This window comes from Telopea speciosissima, chromosome 3 (assembly GCF_018873765.1).
Source record: "Telopea speciosissima isolate NSW1024214 ecotype Mountain lineage chromosome 3, Tspe_v1, whole genome shotgun sequence".
NCBI lineage: Eukaryota > Viridiplantae > Streptophyta > Magnoliopsida > Proteales > Proteaceae > Telopea > Telopea speciosissima.
The window spans coordinates 69,666,688-69,688,933 of record NC_057918.1 but is presented as its reverse complement, the minus strand read 5'-3'; the positions used below and the strand labels follow the sequence as shown (position 1 = coordinate 69,688,933).

At 37.3% G+C, this 22,246-nt stretch overlaps 2 protein-coding genes and 1 pseudogene across 3 annotated transcripts; 2 read left to right on the top strand and 1 right to left on the bottom strand.

Annotated features, from left to right (window-relative positions):
• The first annotated feature begins 3,177 nt into the window (after positions 1 to 3,177).
• Positions 3,178 to 9,193, top strand: LOC122656099 (annotated as a pseudogene).
• A 4,837-nt stretch (positions 9,194 to 14,030) lies between these two features.
• LOC122656101 (vesicle-associated membrane protein 721-like) lies at positions 14,031 to 17,202 on the top strand. The gene is made up of 5 exons (XM_043850541.1): positions 14,031 to 14,107; positions 15,885 to 16,028; positions 16,449 to 16,569; positions 16,699 to 16,761; positions 17,056 to 17,202. The coding sequence occupies exons 1-5, from the start codon at positions 14,031 to 14,033 to the stop codon at positions 17,200 to 17,202; spliced, it is 552 nt and encodes a 183-aa protein (XP_043706476.1).
• Positions 17,203 to 18,412: 1,210 nt separating this feature from the next.
• On the bottom strand, positions 18,413 to 18,912 carry LOC122656102 (nodulin-related protein 1-like). Of its 2 annotated transcripts, none has more exons than XM_043850543.1 (2): positions 18,536 to 18,912; positions 18,413 to 18,478 (listed from the first exon to the last, which is right to left on the bottom strand). In XM_043850543.1, the coding sequence occupies exons 1-2, from the start codon at positions 18,898 to 18,900 to the stop codon at positions 18,418 to 18,420; spliced, it is 426 nt and encodes a 141-aa protein (XP_043706478.1). In that variant the 5' UTR covers positions 18,901 to 18,912; the 3' UTR covers positions 18,413 to 18,417. The 2 variants fall into 2 exon arrangements, with proteins under 2 accessions (XP_043706478.1, XP_043706477.1); XM_043850542.1 differs by having other exon boundaries at positions 18,413 to 18,483; positions 18,541 to 18,912.
• Between the last annotated feature and the right edge of the window lie 3,334 nt (positions 18,913 to 22,246).

The following is a 22,246-nucleotide window of genomic DNA, read 5'->3' as shown; positions in this document are numbered from 1 at the left end:
GGGAAGAAATGGTCCAATGTTTGTACAGCAGTAACACCTGTTCATAATTATTAGAAAGGGAAGTAATACTTGATTATTTTGCTTATCTTCCTGCTCCTAGTTGGTTAATTATTCTACTGGTGTCATAATCCTAGATGGTTAACTTGATTATTTTCAATTAGATATGCTTAATCGATTACATTCTTGATTAGGGAGACTATTAATGTTTGAGAATAAATCATTTGAAAACGTGTTATAACACCATTAGAAGTGGGAGTTGGATTTGATAATTGTATTTCACTGCCACGTATTTATTTTTTCAGACTGAAGAGGTTCATCATCAATTAGTTTTAATAAAGTTGTCAAAGCAATATTTCTTGTGGATTATAATTATCAAAAAATAAATTATAGAATTATCAAACCTATTAAGGTATAGTTTCTTTGGACAAGAACATTAAAAGGTACATTTTGAAAAAAAAAAAAAAAAAACCCTTGGGTAGTAACAAGATTTTGTTTTTTCAACATACGGGAATATGTCAAGTTCTGCAATTTTGATTATTATTAATGAGTAACAATTCCCCTACTACGCAATGTGTGGTTTAGATACAGAATCGCACGAAATGATTGCCCTGTCCCTTTGAAATGAAAAATTCTCACCCTTGTTGATGTCCTTGCACTTATGCAGGGGCTGCGCAGCCTGGTAGTGATCTTCTGCCCATTATCTATACATGAAGAAGAATGTTGCCCGATCGCATGGTGCAGGGTGGTCATTTTAGGAGGGCTCTGTTTGGGTGTAGACTGCATGTGACCAGGCAGCATTAGAAAAAAGGCATGTCCAATGCACAAGGCTGCCACTGCGGGATCTGAGGAGGGTCATATTGTACGCAGCCTTACCCCTACTTTCGCAAAGAGGTTGTTTCTAGACTCAAACTTGTGACCACTTGTTCACAATGGAGCAACCTTATTGTCGCACCAAGGCTTGCCCTCTTTTTCTCTATTAATATATAGGAGAATGTTCTTGATTTGGGCGAATAGTGCTAACGGATACATGACACGGATGGGATCGAATGACCATTTACATGTAAATATAGTGGTAGGCCCATGTGTATGCAGTATCCGTTAGCTTTGGCAATTCGGATAGTGCTAGCGCACGAAAATTTGAAACACGCTATTCATGAGCCCTAATATATAGATAAAGGTTTCCTACACAATCTATTTAGAAAGCCTTATCTAAATGGTTCTAAAAATCTGCCATGTGGTATTATCCAATAGGGTCTAAATTTTGTGAACTATAGTCCTTTCTTACATGTCAAGTTTCAACCTAATTACAGTTTCCTTTTTCGAACCAAATTAGAGTTTGTCAGGTAGACAAATGGAGGTTATGGAGCTTTGGATCCAAGATTATGAGACAATGTATGCTAAGTGGTCAGAGTACCTAGAGTACATGGGATGTATGCCAATATACACAAGGAAATTCTATTGAATTAGACTTTGAAGTTTGATACGTTGCTAATATAAAGTTCTAAACTATGTCTTATCTATCCGATGGTCAGAATTGTTATATTATTTATTGGCTTTTTGGATTCCATTGGGCTGATGGGGACTCCCTTATTTTCATACATAGAAGTTTTATATTAGGGCTGCAACAGGGTAGGGTTGGGCCCGGCCTTCCCAGTCCAACCCTAAGTCCCTTTAGCTGGGCCCAAGCCCGACCTGGTCCTGACTCAAGGCCAGAAAAATTCAACCTTGACCCGCCCTCAGGGTCGGGCCGGGCTAACCTTGATTGACCCTAACCATGGGGGGAAAGGGAGATGTATGAGCTGGCCAAGCTGGGAAGAAGAAGAAGAAAGAAGAAAAAGAAAAAAGAGGAAGAAGAAGGGGACAAAAAAGGAATAGAAGAAAGAACAGGAAGAAGAAGACAGGGTCAAGTTGGGCCAGGCTGGGCTCAGCCCGAGGTCTCAACCTGACTTGGCCAGGCCCTAACTTAAGGCTAGAAACTCCCAGCCCTAACCCATCCTCAGGGCCAAGATATCTCAACCCAGGCCTTGTTCGAGCTCAGGGTGGGCCAAGGCGGGCTTGGGCCTTCAAAGCCAAACTCCATTTTATATGGAGCTTAAAACTTGGCCCATAAGTAGATGAAGGTGGAGACTACGTATCACTAGAATTTGGTCTCCATCTGACCTGCCATGTGGTAGCTATTACTATTAGATTCGTAGTAGGATGCAGTCCCACATCCGCTCAGTCAACAATGAAAAACACTATAAGTATGCATTGCCTTGAGCACCTCTGGACTTACCATGTTCGGAACCAGATTGGCCGAAGGGTAAGGAAGGAAAATGAAATCAGTTTTAAAAAGAAAATGAAAACTTTTGTAAACATGATTCAGTGATTACCTTAAAACCCTTTTAATACAATGACCTATCTTTTTCTGAATTCTTTTATGTCCCCTCCCCCTTTCGTTTTCAACTCTTTCAGCTCTTTCAACTCTTCTATTCATGTATACCCTTAATAACTATAACGTAGTAATTTGGTTTGGAATTTAAATTGGGTGCACATATTGTCTACATCATCAACATTTTCTTTTAAAATTTAAAGAAAAAATTCAGAAGACAATCATATGATCAACTATGATATATTGTGTGAAATGTTGGATTGTTAAGAAGTGTCATATAGATAAATTAAGTGTATCGTAGATGAGGACGTGTGGTGAAATTAGAAATGATAAAGTAAGAAATGATCGTAATAGAGTTTATTTGAAAGTAATCCTAATACATGATAAGTTATGAGAGATTCATTTGAGACGGTATGGACAAATTCAATGGAGGCCTTGAGATGCTCAGGTATAAAAGAGTGATTTGATGTAGATTAATGAAATTGTTATGTATGGTTGTAAAAAAGGAACAAAAAACACATGGATTAGTGGTACAAATTATCACAATAGTGGCAGTTCTGATATTATCAATGAAGGATGAGGGTAGTTCAACAAATTAGGCTTCCCAACTAAAGGAAGGTAAGCCTCTCACTGTCTCCCGCTATATTTATTGGTCGAAAGTTATTTATTGATATCTATATAAATACTTTATTCCGTCTTTTCTCCAACATTTTCTCGCAAGTTGCACCCAAAAAACTAACCCATCGTTCTCCGGTCGTACAGTGGGATCTCTCCCTCTTCCCTTTCTTTGTTTTTTTTTGCTCTCTCTCTCTCTCTCTCGTGTCTCGGCTTGTCTCCTTCTTTTCTCTGATTCTCTCTTTCCGTTTCTGCAACTCCTAGGATTAGTGTTAGTGTTCCTGAGATGGGGCAGCAATCGTTGATCTACAGCTTCGTTGCTCGAGGAACGGTGATCCTTGTTGAATACACAGAATTTAGTGGGAATTTCACCACCATCGCATCTCAATGTCTTCAAAAGCTGCCTGCAAGCAACAACAAGTTCACCTACAATTGCGATAGCCACACCTTCAATTACCTCGTTGCGGAAGGTTTCAGTAAGTCGTTCATCTTCCATTATCTCCTCGATTTTGTCGATTTGGTTTGCTTGATTTGATCTGCAGATGATTCATTCTTATCGAATTATTTCTTTGCTCTACCATTAAATTCTGTCTTATGTGTATACATGATCTCTATACTCTTATTTATTTTCTTCCCCAGAGAACAAACGCTGTTATTTTTTTTTTTTTTTTGTTATCTTCAGCGATTCTCCCCTCCTTCTATTTCTTTTATCGGATCATATATATTTTTATTCGACAATGTCTGCATGCTCTTTTAAACAAGGCATTTTGGATTAGATCTTTTGTCATTTTGTAGCTTTCTGATTCTTTAGCCCTGAGTTGAGGTGAGCTTTGGGGATTTGCTAGGGAGATGGACTTCGCGTGGTAAAAATAAATACACACAAGGTTTTATGAAGTTTGCAGCTGATGCATTATCTGATCCATTTTTGGGTAATCCTCCTGGGGTTGATAGGAGGCATCGAAGATAACATGTTAAGAAATAGTTAGAAGAATGAGTGACTTCAATCCAGTCTATTGTATGATGTTGTTTCTTTTTTTTAATTCCCCGTGTCTTGGCGACGCAAGGAAGTTTGATTCCAAAACACCTTAGGTTGTATTTTAGTTTGCAAAAATCCTGGAAATTCATTAAACTGCCTTTTAAGTAGAAATTCGATGTTTATTTTAGGTATTCCCTGCTGTTTGGTTCATAGAGATTCTCTGTTCTCTGATTTTCCGTTTAATACTCGTCCTCTCCCAGCAAATGTTCTCTCTTCTGTTGCTAGAACCTTTATCCCTGAAATATTAATCAATTGATGTCATGTCTCATCGAGATGTTGTATCATTATGGATTTTTTTGGGTTCTTATCCAAGATTTTAGTATTGCCATATGCCATTTTCAGAATTTGTCATGATTTATCTCCTAGTTCCACTCATTAATTAACCCATATATGTCAGCTATCACTGGGTTACTTCAAAATTTCTCTTGTAATTTAAAATAAGTTTCTCTGATCAACCAGCATTTATTTATTTGGATAGCTTCAGATGGGCAAATTGATCAGGATGTTTATTTGGCTTTGTAAGCTTATTGTATTGTAGGAGCTACAGGTACTTTATGCTGGTAATTTTGGTTTGGCCTAACAAATTCACATGTTCTATCGCAAATTAAATATTTCATATCCTGCTACATCCAGTGTTGATCAAATAAAGATTATTTTCTTAGTCAAGTAACTTGCCTTTGTTTGGTGTGGTGGTAAAAGCTCGGGTTGCAAGCATGAGGATGCAGTTTTGAGTCTAAGGGCAAGCACTTCATGCAAAAACTGCACAAGATTAGAACTTGACTTGGGTCCTTGCTCAGACCTTAAGAATGTGGAGCTGTTCTGCATCATGGTTCTTTATATTCGGAGTCATTTAAGGTTTTTTTTTTTTTTTAATTAAAGATAAATTGCATTAGTCATTATTAATAAACTTAAAACAAAAACCATTAAGGATATGTGTGAGACACTTATTGGATTCTTTAAGCTGGGTGATTTCTCACGTACAAAACCTTTTGCAGATCGTAGTTCCAAGACTATTTCAATAAAATTAAAATATGTTTAGAATTTTATTATTTGTAAATGGTGTGCTTGATAAACTGTAATATTTAATGTGTTTTTGCTAGATATTCCTCTATGCTGCATTATATCTATGTCTTAGTTCTGATTTTCTTAAAGGGGAAAGAACCACTATGTTTTCTCCTTCATTTGTAGTTATTAGTGCTTCTGTTTCTTGGATTCTGCGGTTTCTCCCAAAGCCTCAAAAAGTGTTAAGAGTTCTTCATGTTGATCTTATTGTTTCTATGGGTGTGTAGTATGTTCATTTTGTCTAGTGATTTTATTTGATAAATTTTAATTTAACTCAAGCTTTTTGGTTGTTAGATAGTTACATTTACCTGCAATTGTCATGACTTTTGACTGTTACATTAACTTTTCCTGAGCTTGTTATTTATTTCTCCTACTATATTTTTATTGCTTTGTTGATAGGTATGTTTTGTGTTATAGCATCATTGTCCCTAACATGACATTGGACTAAGTACTTGTTTATCCCTGGGTTTCACCATGTACCTTTATTTTGATTCAAATCCAATCTTAAATTTTAAATACCTGAATCCTGATTAAAAATCCCCCCACCTACATGCGGTTATATATGTAGTGACTAAATTACATTCTATTTTGGTTAAATCTCTCTCTCTCTCTCTCTCTCATACACACACACACACTCCAAATTTTTGGCAAATTAAATCACCTTTTGTTAAGCAAATCTAATTGCTCACTTTCAATGAATGGATCTGAAATTTTATGATTTAAAATATGTTGGTACTAGACTATTTCCTAGCAATAAAGTGATCATAAACAAAATCTTGGCCGGATCTACATGAAGAAGGCCTCATTAAGGGGAACTGAATTCAAATGAATTTCTGTGGAGAGAATTGCACCCAAGTCTGATAAGATTAAATAAATGTGCCTCAGAATCTGCCTCCCAGTTGCAACAATCTTTAGACTAAGGAACTGGAGTTTCCATGGGAAACAAAAGGTTGACGAGACGTCAACTTCCCTGTAGTTTAGGTCTCTCATGAGTCTAAGATGGCAAACTATCCGTCCAGGAATTACTTTGTAACAGGTGCCACTGACAATAGTTTTTCTAAATGACAACTGGTGAACAGTAAGGGAAAGCTTTCATAAAGGACAATATGCAGAGCAGATTCTGATCTACATCTTGAGATGGTACTCAGACACTAGTTTTGGATTGCTATAGTCTACTGGATAACATTTTTTTTTCATTGAATAAATGTATGGTGTTAAATACCAACTAGACAACCTTGCAAGGAGATGATGAAATTGGATTATTCCTTCATTTGGAGGCCCAGGCTGATATTAGCCTTCCCAACAAGCTGGGGCAGTGGCCCTTAGAGAAGTTATGCTCCGGGATACTCTACTTAGGTTTGACTGTTGACAACACTCTTAAGCTTCTGTGTTGTATGTTTCTCCATCCCCTACCTATCACATTCTATCATATTATGATTGATATCCTTGCACTCCTATGTGCCTTCTATTATAAATATTGTTTTTCATTTAAAAGATTCCTTTTTTTTTTTTTTAATTCTTTTGTTTATCATTTGAATAAAGGTATTGCTTTGAATTCACCTGTGATTAGGACTGGTATCATGCAAGTTAGAGGTGGTAAAAAAGACAAGAAGTGGTCTAAGATAAGCCGGCTTGAAATTGAAATAATAGAATAGACGTGAGGTCTTGTGAACCTGAAGACATCACCATAGGTAGAGTGGGATGACAGCACAAGATTTCTATAGCCAACTCCAAATAGTTTGGATAAGGCTTAGTGGGTTGACTAGTTTAATTTTCTTGATACGTTATATATATTTTTCACTGTTTGATAGAGAAATGCGAATGCAATTCATATGATAGAATATTCTCTTCTTTTTCTTTCTTTTTTTTGGGGGGGGGGGTGGGGAGGCAGAATAGAGGAGAGAGAGCTGTTGGGTTATGAGATTCTTTTCCTAGTCATCAATCTTAACATATTCTGTGCCTACGTCTTCAATTGGATAGATAGAAGACTTTGATCCTGTTTTACTAATACCTTTCCTATTTTTGTTTCAAGTTGATATTTTAGTTCTTGGATATGAAATTACATTATATTTTGCTCTCAAACAATCACATAATTTGTACATGAAACAGAAGGGTCTGGGTTAAAGTTGCATATGTGGATGCGGTTCAAACTTTTCCAATTTCCAAATGTCAGTTATCAACAACTAACGTATTGATTACTTCATTTTGCTTCCCAAAATAACTGTGCTAAATGCTTGCCATTTGTAAAAATTCAACTACCAAAAGTGTTGCCCCCTACTATTTTGGCCTAGCTGTACAATATTACATTCCTTCTCGGCCATTTTTATGTTAAAAATACAAGTTACAAGTATCATTTCACAGCCTCAGCCTGACAGCCTCACAGATGTAATTATATCTGGATTGAGTTTTGAAAGTAATAAAAGTGGGTGATGTGGCGTTATTGCTTTAATCTGTTGCTGCTGCAGCCTTGTATGTGACATTTTCCTCTTCTCTGTATATGAAAACTGTATCACATCCTTCTTTTTTTTTTTTGGGGGGGGGGGGGGGGATGAAATTAGTAGGTGATACTGGCCATAACTGCCTTTGCCATGTATCTGTCCTTCATTATATTAGAATGTACAGATTGGTCTTTACAATATTTCTATTCATAATCCATCAAATTAAATAAGACAGTGAAGTAGGACAGAACATATATGAAATAAATGAAAACCTGAACCATAAGATTTAGTACATATTCTGGTGATTGCCATAATTGGTGTTTCTGGTCTCAACTAAGATGCCTGTCCAACTTGCTTGAGTAGTATGTAATATTAGCTCATCTCTTTGCCCATTATCCTTTTCTTGATATGGAACTGAGTTTAGGTTTGTCTGCATACTGCAGCCTTTTGTGTAGTTGCAGTGGAGTCTGCTGGTAGACAACTCCCTATTGCGTTCCTTGAGCGAGTTAAGGAGGATTTCAACAAGAAATATGGAGGAGGAAAAGCTGCAACTGCTGTTGCCAAAAGCCTGAACAAAGAATTTGGGTAATTCCATTTGTCTAGCCGTTTATCAGAATGTCCTTTGTATTCATCAAATGAGGAACAAATGAAATAGTTCATTCCTAATGATTTAGGTCAAAACTGAAGGAGCACATGCAGTATTGTGTGGATCATCCCGAGGAAATCAGCAAGCTTTCAAAAGTGAAAGCTCAGGTTTCAGAAGTTAAGGGAGTGATGATGGAAAACATAGAGAAGGCAAGAGATTGCGGTTTATTGTCTAACTGTAATAAAATTTGCTTTATGCGTTTTTTTTCATTTTGGAAAATGTTTTGCAGTTAGTTACTCAACTTGATTTTTGTTTAGGTTCTTGACCGTGGTGAGAAGATAGAGGTTCTGGTGGACAAAACAGAGAATCTTCGTTCACAGGTTAGGAAAGGCATACACCTACCTAATATTTAATATTACTTTTACTGCGGCAGACACCCCTTCCCTCCCCCCTTTTTCTCTCTTTGGTTGCAAATAGCATTTTGTTCCCCCATAGTTCACAATAGGAAGGCCTCCTAGAACTGTCATTTTCACCCTGATTGGTTGGACCAGCTGTTTCTGTGAGGCAATCTATCCTTCCAGGAATGAACAATCTTCCTCAATTAGTTAAAAGAATGAAATTGGCTGATATTATGACAATTAGTCGTTATTCCCTAAAAGTCTGATGGGGATTGTTGGATTTTATCGTAGTTTTAGTCTGCATTTCATTTTCATTCACTCTACTATTCCTCTTGATGGATGCATTCCTGCTATTAAACCTGTGATGTAATGTCTGCTGCCATTAATACTCTGTTACAGGCCCAAGATTTCCGGCAACAGGGGACCAAGATGAGGAGGAAAATGTGGATACAGAATATGAAGATAAAGCTGATTGTTTTGGGTATTATTATTGCTTTGATCCTCATCATAATTTTGTCAGTATGCCATGGCTTTAAATGTTGATGTGGCTCGCCTACTTCTGCTTGATGTGCCCAACATCTAAAACTCTGCTTAGAACTTCCTTACTAGGTGTCACGCTGTTCAAATTTCCCTTGTGAATGAGTTCTCTAACCATCCCACCTCTTGTTTTGTTGTCCTCCCACCCCCCACCCCCCACCCCCCACCCCCTTCAAATTTTTTGGTCTATTTTGTATTCATTCAGATACCCTGCTTACCTATCTGCTAGCCTTTTGGGATGGGAATGTTTTGTATTTGTATGACATTGCTTGTATAGATTATTAGCCGAAATTCTTTGTATTTTAATAGAAGTTTCTTTGATATTTGAGAATATTTTTTGAAATAAACATATTTTAGAGTAATTTGCTCCATGTCGATGGGAAATTTGTGTGAATGTTGCTGTTGTTATAAAGGTTTTTTGCAAGGTATATATAGGTGCAGAACTAGCTTTCTGCTCAAACATCTGACATTTACCAATTTGGGACATGGGATCGTCTGCGGTGAAGCAACCAATCCAATGGTAGGAAGGGGGCTTTAACTTGTGGAGTATAGTGTCTTTCGTCTCTCAACCCTGAATTGGTTGCCTCATGAAATATATAAATTTTCCGGTTAAAAAAATTCTGCGCGTGAGAGAGATTAGGGGAGCTGCAATTTTCCTTTCACAGAGCAACGATACCATCTCCATTTCAGTACCTATGGGCTATGGCTACTGCTTTCCTGCTGCACATTGTTTTTTCTTGCATAGATGCGTTGTTAGTTTAGAACATGATGTGGCAGGGCTTTGCCTATTGTCAAGTAAGGATTGCACTACTAATTCTGTTGGAATGATTCGTGAACTTGTTGTCTTTGTAATTATGTTGTGTTTAATCAAAGTTTTTTAACTGAAAAAAAAAAAAAAAAAGAAGAAAAAGAAAGAAACCATGTTAGAAGAAATGGTCCAATGCCTGTATATCAGTACGAAGTTGATCAAAAAATTATGGGAAAAGGATCAACATGGTGCCAAACTCTAGTGACAGAATCCCCTCACATTATACAGACACCAAGTTTTGAGCCCAATTCCACTCTTTCATGTATTAAAATAAGAAAGTCTTTTTTTTATTATTTTTTTTGTGGGAAGGAAATATTTATAAAACTTAAGAGAAATAGAAAAATTACAAAGAGTAGCATTGCTCTCTACAAAGTTAGCTGAGAGCTATAAACATCTAGTAAACTTAGCAAAAACATGACGCATATGAACATGATCATGAGGAACCTTCTTTACTACCTTTGATCTAAAAGATTTAAGTAGTTGTGTAATGTCATAAATAAAAGAAAAAGAGACCGAAGTTATAGTGATGAAAGTTTTGAAGTAAGCCATGGTGACATTTGATTCGAGTCCGTCCAAACTTCTAGGTACTAGATGCCCTATGCCCTTGCCATCTTTGACAGCTTGTTCGATTGTTTTTCTTTCCACTTCAGCTACTGAACCTTAGAAACCAGGATGCCCACAGTGACTCCTGAGTAGTCTACTGTCATCAGTAACGATAAGGTGATGGCCATCATTTGGTTTAAAAACCAACAGTTGTATGAGTAGGTGAATGAAATGAATCACAAAGCTCATCCATAGGAAAATGCAATCCAATCCAACGAAAGAACAAGATGATATGGGTTCGGCTCAAAATAAAGAAGTTGGGTCCCATCACCACTATATGCATAATTCCCTCACATCCTTGATTACTATCATTGAGGCCTAATTTTGGTGGACAAACTTGCGCATCATTATTTATTAGAAGCTTTATAATTTTGAGCCATTTGGACAAATGATTTAATAGTCCCGACCAAAGCTTAATTAAATCAAGAGCCAAGAGAATGCTAACCGGTCATATAGCGTCTGCACCATCGCAGGGGCAATAAGAGTTAAGGGTGTGAAACGGAACGGTTCGGTTAAGTTCGGTGCAAGGATTTTTAGATGAAACCAAACCATAACCAAACCGTTTATTAAATGGTTTCAGTTATTGAAACCACAACCATTTAATAAACGGTTTTGGTTTATCGGCCCTAACTAAGTTTAGATACTTGATTCCAAAATGGTTTGTCTGTTTTACACAGAATTTAATGTTTGTTGGATGTACTCAACAAGCCACATTGAAAAGGACATGCTTCTAATTCATAGAGAAATCAAAATATTCATAGAAATGTTGAATATTATTATATTAATGTATTTTGAATGAATCCAACCCAATCATTTTATTACAAATGCCACATATATACTTCTACCAATTCATGTTTGATTTTCATTGTTTTCAAATTAAGCAGCAACCTATTGTCCAACCTATTTTGTGAAGGCACTAATGTTAATTATTGCCATTACATATTATTAATATTTCGATTTAAACGGTTTCCTGAATGATTTATCAATGGTTTTAACGGTTCGGTTTAAACCGTTTAACTAAATAGTTCTAATTTAAAAATCAAAATATAACCATTTATTAAATGGTTTCATGGTTTTGGTGTAAACAGCTCGGTTTGGTTTTGGTAAACAGTTTCGGTATGATTTTGACACCCTTAATAAGAGTGTGTGTAGGTATAGTTGGAAAATTGGGTTTTGACTGGGGCAAGTTGCCGAGTGGAGTCAAAATTTCGGAAAACCTAATCAAGAGTTGTGTAGACTAGGTCATGGTAAAAATTGACGAGATTGGGTTACAAATCGTCCGAGTCAAATAAGACTCGGTATTTTTACTTGAGTCATGACAAATTCGACAAGTTTTGTCGTTTCTTTAAAAAACTATAAAGCCGGTTCACTTAGAAATTGAGTTGAGTAAAATAACAAATCCGTATTCTAAAACAATAAGAAACCCTGAACTCCTCGACTCCCTTCTCTTGTTCAATAGCATAAATTCAAAATGCATTGATATGTGATTCCTTGATTTATTTTTATTTATTTTTTGGGTTTTCCATATTTTTTCTGATTTTTTAAATTAATTTATACATATTTATTACATTAAAATTTAAAAAAGTGACTCGTCTTAACCGGGTTTGACAAGGCCAAGTGACTAGGTTATTCTAAAAGACGAGTCGAGTCAAAAAACCTGATTTTCCAACTATGTAACATTTAAATGAATGAGATTTTTTAGTTCATTAGGGATTGAGCATTAATTTTATGCGGTCCTATGTCTGACATCACCGATTAGCGTTCTTTTTCCCTTGAATCAAATATCTTCTTGTATATTGACATGCAGCCTCAAACATCTATTTTATCAAATCACTTTGACAAACACTAATTAAGTTGAAACTTAACCTACAAGAAAAGAGGAACATATTGGTGTAGGAAAAACATTCTCTCATTGGTCAAACCTTATATTTGCCCTTCCCTTCTGTTTCCTTTTCCAAACAACAGAGAGGAGAACAAGTCAGATTCTCACCTCAAGAAAAAACGACTTGAAGACTTGGAAGTTTTTTATTTTTCTCAGAAAAATACGAATACACGCGTGTTGAATCTACCTTCCATGCCAGAAGATTTCTTCAAATTTACGATGACGAGGACCGAGTGGGACTTCCGTGTATGGTGGTAAATTCCAGTTTTAGCCTTTGATGTATTTCATATTTTCTCATTCCTTAGTTTGGACACCCTTGAAAATTTTAGGGACAAGGATATGTTGGCTCAGCAACTCCGGCCACAGACTCACACTAGTTTTCATTTTATCATACCGGACTGATGGGGAATGGTTACCAAACATGGGAGAGTTCGGGCTTGAGAGCTCAACATGTGGAAGATGCTTCATTCAATGGTGCGATGTTGAGACACATGAAAGAAATACAAAAAAGGGAAAAGAGTAAAAAAATGAATTAAACTATATCATCAACAATAGACTTTGTAGCCCAATCATGAGATGAGCCTTGATCACATCTGGTAGGTTATTAGAAGATATAACCATAGAGGTGAGTTGAACGCCAAGAGCCAAAAGCACTACACACCGAATTGCTTCGACTTCCATAGAAGAAGTAGAAAATCCGGTATTTGCCTCAACATGCCAACATGTATCAGCAAATGGACAAATAACTAAGGCATGAACTATGGACTCCTGTTGCTCGTTAAAGAAAAGGCAAAAAGGATAGGAGGTTAGTTTCCTAGGAAAGAGGAGACGATTGACAACCAACGAATTAGAGTTGCACCTCCAAAGAAAAATCTTGATTTTTGGGAGCATATTCAATTTCCACAGACATGACCAAAAAGAGACATACATTACTTATGCACCATGGTGGCTAAAGTTCATATGGTTGATCTTGTCTAGTCTTGACAAAAGTGAATATTAATGAGTGATATTCTAATTCGAATATCACTGAGAGATAAGTTTTTTTAAGCAACCCACCTTATGTTTATGGTAGTCTAAAGTGAATTTAAAAACTGAGAGATAAGTTTTTTTAAGCAATCGTCATCCTAAAGGACCATATGATTGAGATATATCACTAAATTCAATAAATATTACAAAAATTTAAAGTTATCTTATGATCAATCTATCAAATTACTCATCTATACGACCGAAAAACCTACATGTGTGCACCCAAAAAAAAAAAAGTTTAATACAAATATCAAAAAAACATTTTGCCAAAAAAAACGACAGGGGTGAGGATTACTAAATTCACAACAGTGGCAGTTCTGATATTATCTTGGGTGGCCAAGGGTAGTTCAACAAATTAGGATTCCAATTAAGGAAAGGGTTTTTTTTTTTTTTTGGATAAGAACTAAGGTAGGTAAAGATCTACCTCTTACCATCGCCAAGCGCGCGCTATATATATATATATATATATATATATAAAGAGCCCCCAATACTTTCATCAAATTTTTTCCGCTGAAAATTTCTCCCAAGAACAACCAAATACAAACCCATCTTTTTCTCTCTCTCTCGTCTCCTTCCTTTCTCTGAGACTCTCTCTCTCTCTTGCTCTCTGCGTCGTCTCTGCAACTCTTAGCTAGGATTACTGTTAATAAGCACAGGTTCCTGATCAGATGGAGCAGCAATCGTTGGTGATTTACTGCTCAGTTGCTAGAGGAGAGGTGATTCTTGCTGAATACTCAGAATACAACAAGGAAAGGATCGCCCTTAAGCGCGATAACCACAGCAAGTATTCCATTGATGACCACGGTTTCAGTAAGTCGTCTCTTCTTCTATTATTTCAATTTTAGTTTGGGATTTCGGTGAACTAGCAGGAAAATTTTTTAAAATTCCCGTATAGATTTTCGTTATAAATATGTAGCAAGGGTGTTCTTTCTCAATCTGAGAGAGGTGTGAGGACAAAGATTATAATCTTATTCTCCATTGATAGTGAAATAGATCTCATCTCATCGTGGACATAGACAATCTTGTTGAATCACGTAAATCTTTGTTTTCGTTGTGTGATTATTGTTTGCGATTTTCATTCATTTATCAGAATAATAAGGCCCATTAAGAAAAACTAAGAAATCAAAACTGAGCAAACTGTAATTCTGTAAATGAAACCGAACAATACCTTAATGGTCCGGCTTGGTTTGACCCGGAAAATGCATAAAATTGAATTCAATTGATCAAAATCAAATAGCTAAGCCGGTTTAAAATAATAGCAGAGACGTGAGTTCTTGTGAACCTTCAGATATTGCCATAGGTAGACTGGGGATGAAAGCACAAGATTCGTGTGAACAACTCCAAATGGTTTGGATAATTGTAAGATTTCTTGATACGTCCTCTATTTTCTTTACTATAGGCTACGTTTGGATGCCAAGAAAAGAAAATTGTATAAATCAAAACAAGAGAAGAAAAAATATTGAAACATTATAATTTTGGGGTGAAATATTGGATAAAATATAAAAGTACAATAAATATGTAAAGGGAGAATGTTCTCTGTGTGCCCGGGGCGTAGGCTGCGCCCAGACACATGGGGGTGGGTGCAATGGCCACCCTGCCCCTCTGAGTGGCAGTTCCATGTGTCTGGGCGTAGCAGCACAGAAAACATGAACCCGTATGTAAAATACTTTAAAAAAATTTAAAAATATAAAGATTATATTAATCAAAATAATGTTTGAAAGACATAAAATTTATATTTATAATTAAAATAAAAATGAAAAATTAATATGTTTTCTATGAAAAATACATATAATCACCGGAATATGGTTTTTATTTTTTTAGACAATTGCTTGCTCAGTTTATTGGTGCCTTACTAGTTGAGTAGAGGCTCCCAGGAGTTCATGGGTTCGACTCTCTTGTCTTCACCTTGGGTCATAGGACACTGCCTTTCCCCGTCCCCCCACCCAACGTCTCCTTCTCTTATGTAGCTATAGTTAAAAGTCTCATTGGCAGTTAAATAGGATAGACAAATAAATATTTGTAATTTTTATTATAAAACGGAATATGCAGAAATGAAGATATCTTAATCTAACCGCCAAAACCCAAAAATGATCCGTTATTTGTGTTCCTTAGCTAAAAATAGTTGGGGATACCGATTTTTCAAAAGATCTGAAGTAGGGTGAAGGAGATCCATCTCCTGGAACCAGCAGATGCTCGTTTTAAAGACAAACTGCATTTAAATTTTTGGGTTCAAGTGTTCTGGATTGAGATAGATTGGCCAATCTAACCGATCCAGAGACCAAACCTGATCCAGGATCGGCCAGGAATCGCCTGCCGACCGATACGGGATCAACCGATCTGATATATCCGATGCCGACTCTTAACATAATTGGTGTTTAATTTTGGTCTCAAATAAGAAGTCTGCCTACCTAGCTTGCTTGGGTAGTATATATAGTATGTAAATCTTCAGCTTCTCTCTTTGACTCTTATTCTTTGCTTGATATGAACCTGACTTCAGATTTATATATCTGCATACTGCATGCAGCCTTTTGTGTAGTTGCAGTGGAGTCTGTTGATAGAGAAATTCCTATTGTGTTCCTTGAGAGAATTAAGGAGGATTTCATCAAGAGATATGGAGGAGGAAAAGCTGAAACTGCTGTTGCCAACAGCCTTAACAAAGAATTTGGGTAATTTTTCCATTCTCTAACCCTTTATGATCACTATGCGTGTCATCCTTATTATTTATTGAGGTAATCCCACATTGGCTGTGGGTGCTCCGACGACTATCAAGTATAAGAATCACAAGAGGCCACCCCACTTTGAACCAATTGATTTTAAGATAGAAATTTAATATGGTATTAGAGTGAGAACATTGGGCCTCTGTCGATGATGGGCCCTGCTCCACCCATAAAAACAGAGCTCACAAGAAGGCCTGCACGTATGAGATAATCCCACATCGATTGTAGGTGCTCAAACACTATCAATTATAAGAGGCGCAAGAGACCACCCCACTTTAAACCAATTGGTTTTAAGATGGAAGCTTATTAGTAGTCATAATCCAATCAGGAATTCTAATGAAATAATGCAATCTTTAAAAATGATATTAGGCCAAAACTGAAGGAGCATATGGAGTATTGTTCAAATCATCCTGAAGAAATCAGCAAGCTTGCAAAAGTAAAAGCTCAGGTTTCAGAAGTTAAGGGAGTGATGCAGGAGAACATAATTCAGGCAAGAGCATGAAGTTTATTGTGTAACTGTTACAATAAAATTTTCTTTATTCAGTTTTTCATTTTTGGAAAATGTTTTGCAGTTAAAGTTACTCAACTTGAATTTTTTTTATTTTTTATTTTTGTTTAGGTTATTAACCGTGGTGATAACATAGAGATTCTTGTGGCCAAAGCTGATGATCTAAATTTACAGGTAAGGAGAGGCATATACATAATATTTAATAGTACTTTGACAGCAGCAAACACTCCTTCCCTCTCTGCCTCCCCCCTTTTTCTTTCTTATTACTTCCGGTTCCACACGAGGGATTGAGATCTTTTGTCTCAATATTTGGCTACTCACATCCGATGCGGGATTATTACTTTCCTTTTTCTCGTGGAACCCAACAACAACAGAATGTTGTTACCATCTTAATTGGCATAGAAAAGACAAAACCCTTCTATAAATCTGTGATGCGATGTTTGTTGTGACTAATACACTTTGTTACAGGCCAAAGAATACAAGAGTGTGGGGAACAAGATTAAGAGGAAAATGTGGATACAAAATATGAAGATAAAGCTGATTATTCTGGCTATTATTATTGTATTGATCCTCATCATAGTTTTGCCAGTAGTATGCCATGGCTCTAAATGTTAATGCAGCCCAAGCTTCAACCCCCTTCAACATCTACTACTCTCTGCTTACAATTATCATACTATGGTTGTTGTCCCTCCGGGAATGAGTGTTCTCTAGCCATGGCCCAAGAATATTTTGTATTGGGATACCCTGCTTACCTTTCGGCTAGTTTTTTGGGATGGAAAAGTTGTTTTGTATTGCTTGTATAGATTATTTGTGTTAATTCAATATTTATTTCTTTGATATTGGATGTCTTTTGCTATATGTGGATGGGAAATTTATTTGAATGTTGCCCTTGCTATGAAAGGTTGTTGTAACTTTTAAGGTATACTCGTGCGGAAGTAAAGTTTTCCTCCACCCATAGAAAAAGGTGGTTTTTAACAATATTCTAAACACCCTCCAGATAACCATTCCCACCCTTGGTGAATGGAGAAACGGGGTCCATATTTGGGGTGCAGAACTAACCAAAGCCAGAGAAATTTTTATCTTCTCATGTGTTGGGTTGGATTCATACTACAGTTGAAAGGATTAAAATCCCCCTTTTACCACCGAATACGGATATAAACCCTCAACTCATTTAATGATTTCCAAAGCCAGAGAGGAAACCCTTCTCAGCAATGTTTCAATAAATGTTCTTGGCCGAAAGGCCTGTTTTTGATAAGAAAGTTTTAATTAGGGTAGTAAACGGATCGAATTCGGCTCGGATAGGGTTATATTCACATCCACATCCGCATCTGCATCCGATTAGTTTTCAGACGAATTCGAATAATGTTAAACGGATATGGAATACGAATATTTTATCTGTTTACATATAAATATAGGTTTTCGGATAACTACAACCTATCCATATCTACATCCGTTTAGCTTTCAAATGGATTCGGATAGTGCTAAACAAATACGAATAGGGATACGAAAACAGATTTTGACTATTTATTTACAACCCTTATTTTAATTAATGTTTTGACACTTCAGTAGATGTGTCTTTTGTTACGCAGAAAATGAAAATTAATTCGGTTCTTCACTTAACAATAGCGATTGAAGACACTTAAAATTTAAAATTAGGATTAGGAAGATCTACAGATGATTGGTGCTAAATATCCATAACTTCTCCAGAATAAATAGAAACAAACATAAGCGAGTACTACAAGTGTCACAATGATACAATAAGACCCCCTCCCACAAGCGAAATTTTAAGTAAACAAGCAAATTAATGAAAGACCCAACCAACGGAAGAAATCAGTGCTTCTTGAAGAAACCCTGAGCCATGTTGATGTAATCCTCATACCCACCACCGCTCCCACTATGACCACCACCACCACCACTCTCACTATGACCACCAGCAGCAGCACCACCACCACTTGAATGTGAGTGTGAAGTAGTGGTGGTGGTGGTGGAAGTGGTGTGGGTTGGCGTTGCTGTTGAATGGGTAGTGGTGGAGGAATGGGTGGAGTGGTACTGATGAAGGTACTGCTCGCCCTTCTCCATATACTTTCCCAATCCCTTTTCTTCTTCTAGTTTGCCGTAATAGGAGGCGGCATCAATCAGATCAGCAGCGGCGCCGGCGACTTTTCCTTTGTCAATCTTGTTCATCTCCTGATGGAGGCCGTATTTGGCAGCCTCAGCCACCACCTTGGCACTGGACATAAGTTCCGAGTTGGAAGCTTTGCGCCTGTGGTGGTCATGGCCGCTTGTGTGTTGCTCCTCAGAATGCGACTCCATGGTGATTTCAGGAGAAAATTGAAGCTCTAGAGCTTCTTGATTGTGCTTAGAGAGAGAGAGAGAGAGAGAGAGTTGAACGGTAGTTGGATGAAAAGCTAAATGTGGATAAGATTAAAGCCGCAAAAGGAGGGTCTCAGCCACTCAGGCCCCCAGCATCTATCATACGCGTAAGCCACGAAGCGTGGGTTGTGGCCACACGTTTTGTATGCGGTTTGCCAACTGCCCACCTGGATCCCAATGTAATGTGTTCTACCGTCTTTTCATTACTTTACAGCGTACAGGAAACATATAGGAAAAAGCAGGGGCTACATATGCGTGGCAGCCAATGGGAGAATGTATGCTGGCATCTCTATTCTACCTTTCAGAGGGGTGGGGCAATCATTTTGTCTCCCACTGCGTCTAAACTTGGGTGTGACGTGTGCCCCCAACCAAGAATAATTTCCCATAGGAAACTAGATACATAAAAATGTCGTACAAAAAAATTAAGAAAAGAGGAAAAGATCTTTACTTGGTGTTGTTTCCTACGCCTCTCACAGGGGGCATTGTTAGGTGACTCCTCTACCCTTGGGTAGATGTCCAGGCGTTTGTGTAGAGACCATGTAACCAAGTAGAGATCTCTTACCCTTAAGAAAAATACTTTTAGAATATCCAAAAATGGATGTCCGAGCTGTCAGGTGTTGAAATCTCCACCTAGCATTGCTACACTGCACACATTTAGGGAATTAGAGAGGACTATTTTCTATTCGCTTTGTAGCGTGTACTTCCCATTCATGGATTAAAGGATTGGGATCAATATCAGCAGTGGTTGATATCGATACTAGCTCGATTTAGTGGTACAAAAATCAGGGAGAGCAAAAAAAAAAAAGAATACCACCTGGTCGTGCCAGACACGCCGCACCTACGCCTTGACACAAGGGTGCACGAAATGATCACCACATCCTTGGTCAATTCTGGGGTTCCAAGGGGTGCGGCTGTCATTTCGTGTGCCCTTGTGTCAAGGCACAAGGGCAATGTGCGCTGCACGACCGGGTGGCATTCTCTATTATTGGTGAAGCTAATCTCAGTCCAGAAACTATTGTGGGGATTCTTCGACAGGTCATTTCGCCTTTGAAATGAGCCAGAATGTTCAAAAAATGCATACATCAGCGCAGTGGGTTTTGATTATAATAGAACTCGTCGAGAACTTCAATTTGATATGTATTTCGACATCTATTGGTTCATGTCCGAACCAGACCGGGTGAATCTCTAGGAGCAGTTTTGTACTTTTTGGGTTAGGGTTTTCTTATATAATGTTGTTATCTCTTTGAAAGATGCGTGAGAAGATTTGTATTTTACTTCATAGAAGTAGTGGAATCGTTCTATCACTCTGTAGATGTAGCTTCCTTCTTGGGGATGAACCACGAAAATCTTGTCTTGTGTGTTTATTCTTATCTTTCTCTTCGTTTTTCTTCTGTAAAATCACCAATCTAGATTATGTTTTTCTAACATTCTCTCTCCCCCACCTCGCCCCTAAAAAACAAAAAATATTGGTATCAAAATCTTGAAAAGTGAAAGTGTTCGTTCCAAGCCAATACGGATTGAGAGAACCTAAAACCTTTACCTAAAACTTGGTCCATGAGACGGCCCACTATCTCATGGACCTGGCCGGCCAATTAGTTTGACTGGTAATGTGACAAATGTGATTCCATCTAAGATCACGAATAGTCATGATGGCCAATCAGGATTCAGGAATCACAACTCCATCTATAATTGCAGCACATTACCACGCACGCTCTACTGGATGTAACATTATTAGGCTATAGCCCAATTTCATTCCCTCTCCTCGCCCATAGTAGTACACGATCCAGGCCTGCTCCATGTATCCACTGGCCCAATCATGATCCATAGAGTAGGGATGTAAACGGATTGAATTCGGTCGAATAGTGGCATTATCATATTCGTATCCGTTTATATTCGGATGGATTCGGATAATATCCTATCGGTATTCGGACGGATTCGGATAATTTTCGGATAATGATTTTTTGAATACAGGTTCTCCTAAATGGATATGAATGCAGATCGAATACGATTTTTCGACTATCCGTTGACATATTTACCGTTTTTATGATGAAGGTTAGGGTTGAAACTTGAGAGTTCAGTTATTACCCTTTCTTCTACTCTTCTTAGTCTTTTATTCTCTTACGTTTTTTTACTTTTGATTTTTTAATAGATATGTAATTCCATGTGGCACATTGCATAAAATAATATATATATAAACCAATAACAAATCTAGAAAAAGAATCACATTATCTTAACTTATATATTTATAAAAATAAGATAACAAAATCCAATAAGGTAACTTAAAAGGATAGACAAACGCAGAGTTATATTTCAGATATTTTATTACCGTTGGACTGCTAAACGAATCGGATAATAATCGGTCGGATAGGGGGATTATCATATTCGTATCCGATTAGTTTCGGACGAATTCGGATTCTCCTAAACGGATACGAACGCGGATCGAATACGGATTTACGAATATTCATTTACATCCCTACCATAGAGTGAGGTTTTGTGTCAAATTTTCGAATGGATTAAGATAGTTTCTAAAAACCGAATTTTTTAATACAAATTCCTTTAAACGGATATAAACATGAATTGAATATGGAGCTTTAACTATCCATTTACATCCCTAGTGGAGACTAGAGTGTGGAATCGTGAGTCTAGAGAGAGCGACATTGTGATTTCACTATTTACGTTGAGCGGTGGAAAACTAAAGAAGATGGAAATTTGAGAAGATGAAGGGTTGAATCCACTACCCCACAAGGATTGATGTTGAAATGTCGTATATGAAATTACATAGATTTCCTTATGAATCTTTTTTCATTTAATTTCTCGTTTAACTACTAGTAATATAGGAGAAGTGGTGAGGAAAGACACGCATAGCTTAGACCTTGTATCTAGTATGACCTCGAATAGAACTGATTGGAGGACGAAGATCCATGTACCTAACCCCATTTAGTTGGGATAAGGCTATTGTTGTTGTTGTTTATAAAAGTATTTTGGTATTATAAATTAATATTTATGATATTAATATGTAATCAAATTTTTATAGTGGGCCACCCTTAGGGCCAGGATAGCTCAACCCAGACCTTGTTTGGGCTTAGAGCGGCCCAAGGCGGGCTCGGGCCGTCAAGGCCAAACTTGCACCCCTAGAGCCAATCATGGTCAGCCCTGCCCGGCCTGACCTTGAGGGTAGATCAGGGTTGGCTTTTTTTTGCCTGGAGTCCAGCTCGGGCTGAGCCAAGGCCCAGCTAAGGGGACTCAAGGTTGAAAAAAATGTTGCAGCCCTAGATCTGTTGATATT

Excerpts from the sequence above, each read along its gene's own strand:
- LOC122656101 (XM_043850541.1), top strand. The coding sequence starts at position 14,031 with ATGGAGCAGCAATCGTTGGTGATTTACTGCTCAGTTGCTAGAGGAGAG. Across the intron at positions 16,029-16,448 it reads AGCCTTAACAAAGAATTTGG|GCCAAAACTGAAGGAGCATA; the intron begins GTAATTTTTCCA and ends AAATGATATTAG. Across the intron at positions 16,762-17,055 it reads CTGATGATCTAAATTTACAG|GCCAAAGAATACAAGAGTGT; the intron begins GTAAGGAGAGGC and ends ACTTTGTTACAG.
- LOC122656102 (XM_043850543.1), bottom strand. The coding sequence starts at position 18,900 with ATGGAGTCGCATTCTGAGGAGCAACACACAAGCGGCCATGACCACCAC. Across the intron at positions 18,479-18,535 it reads TCACACTCACATTCAAGTGG|GAGCGGTGGTGGGTATGAGG; the intron begins TGGTGGTGCTGC and ends TGGTCATAGTGG.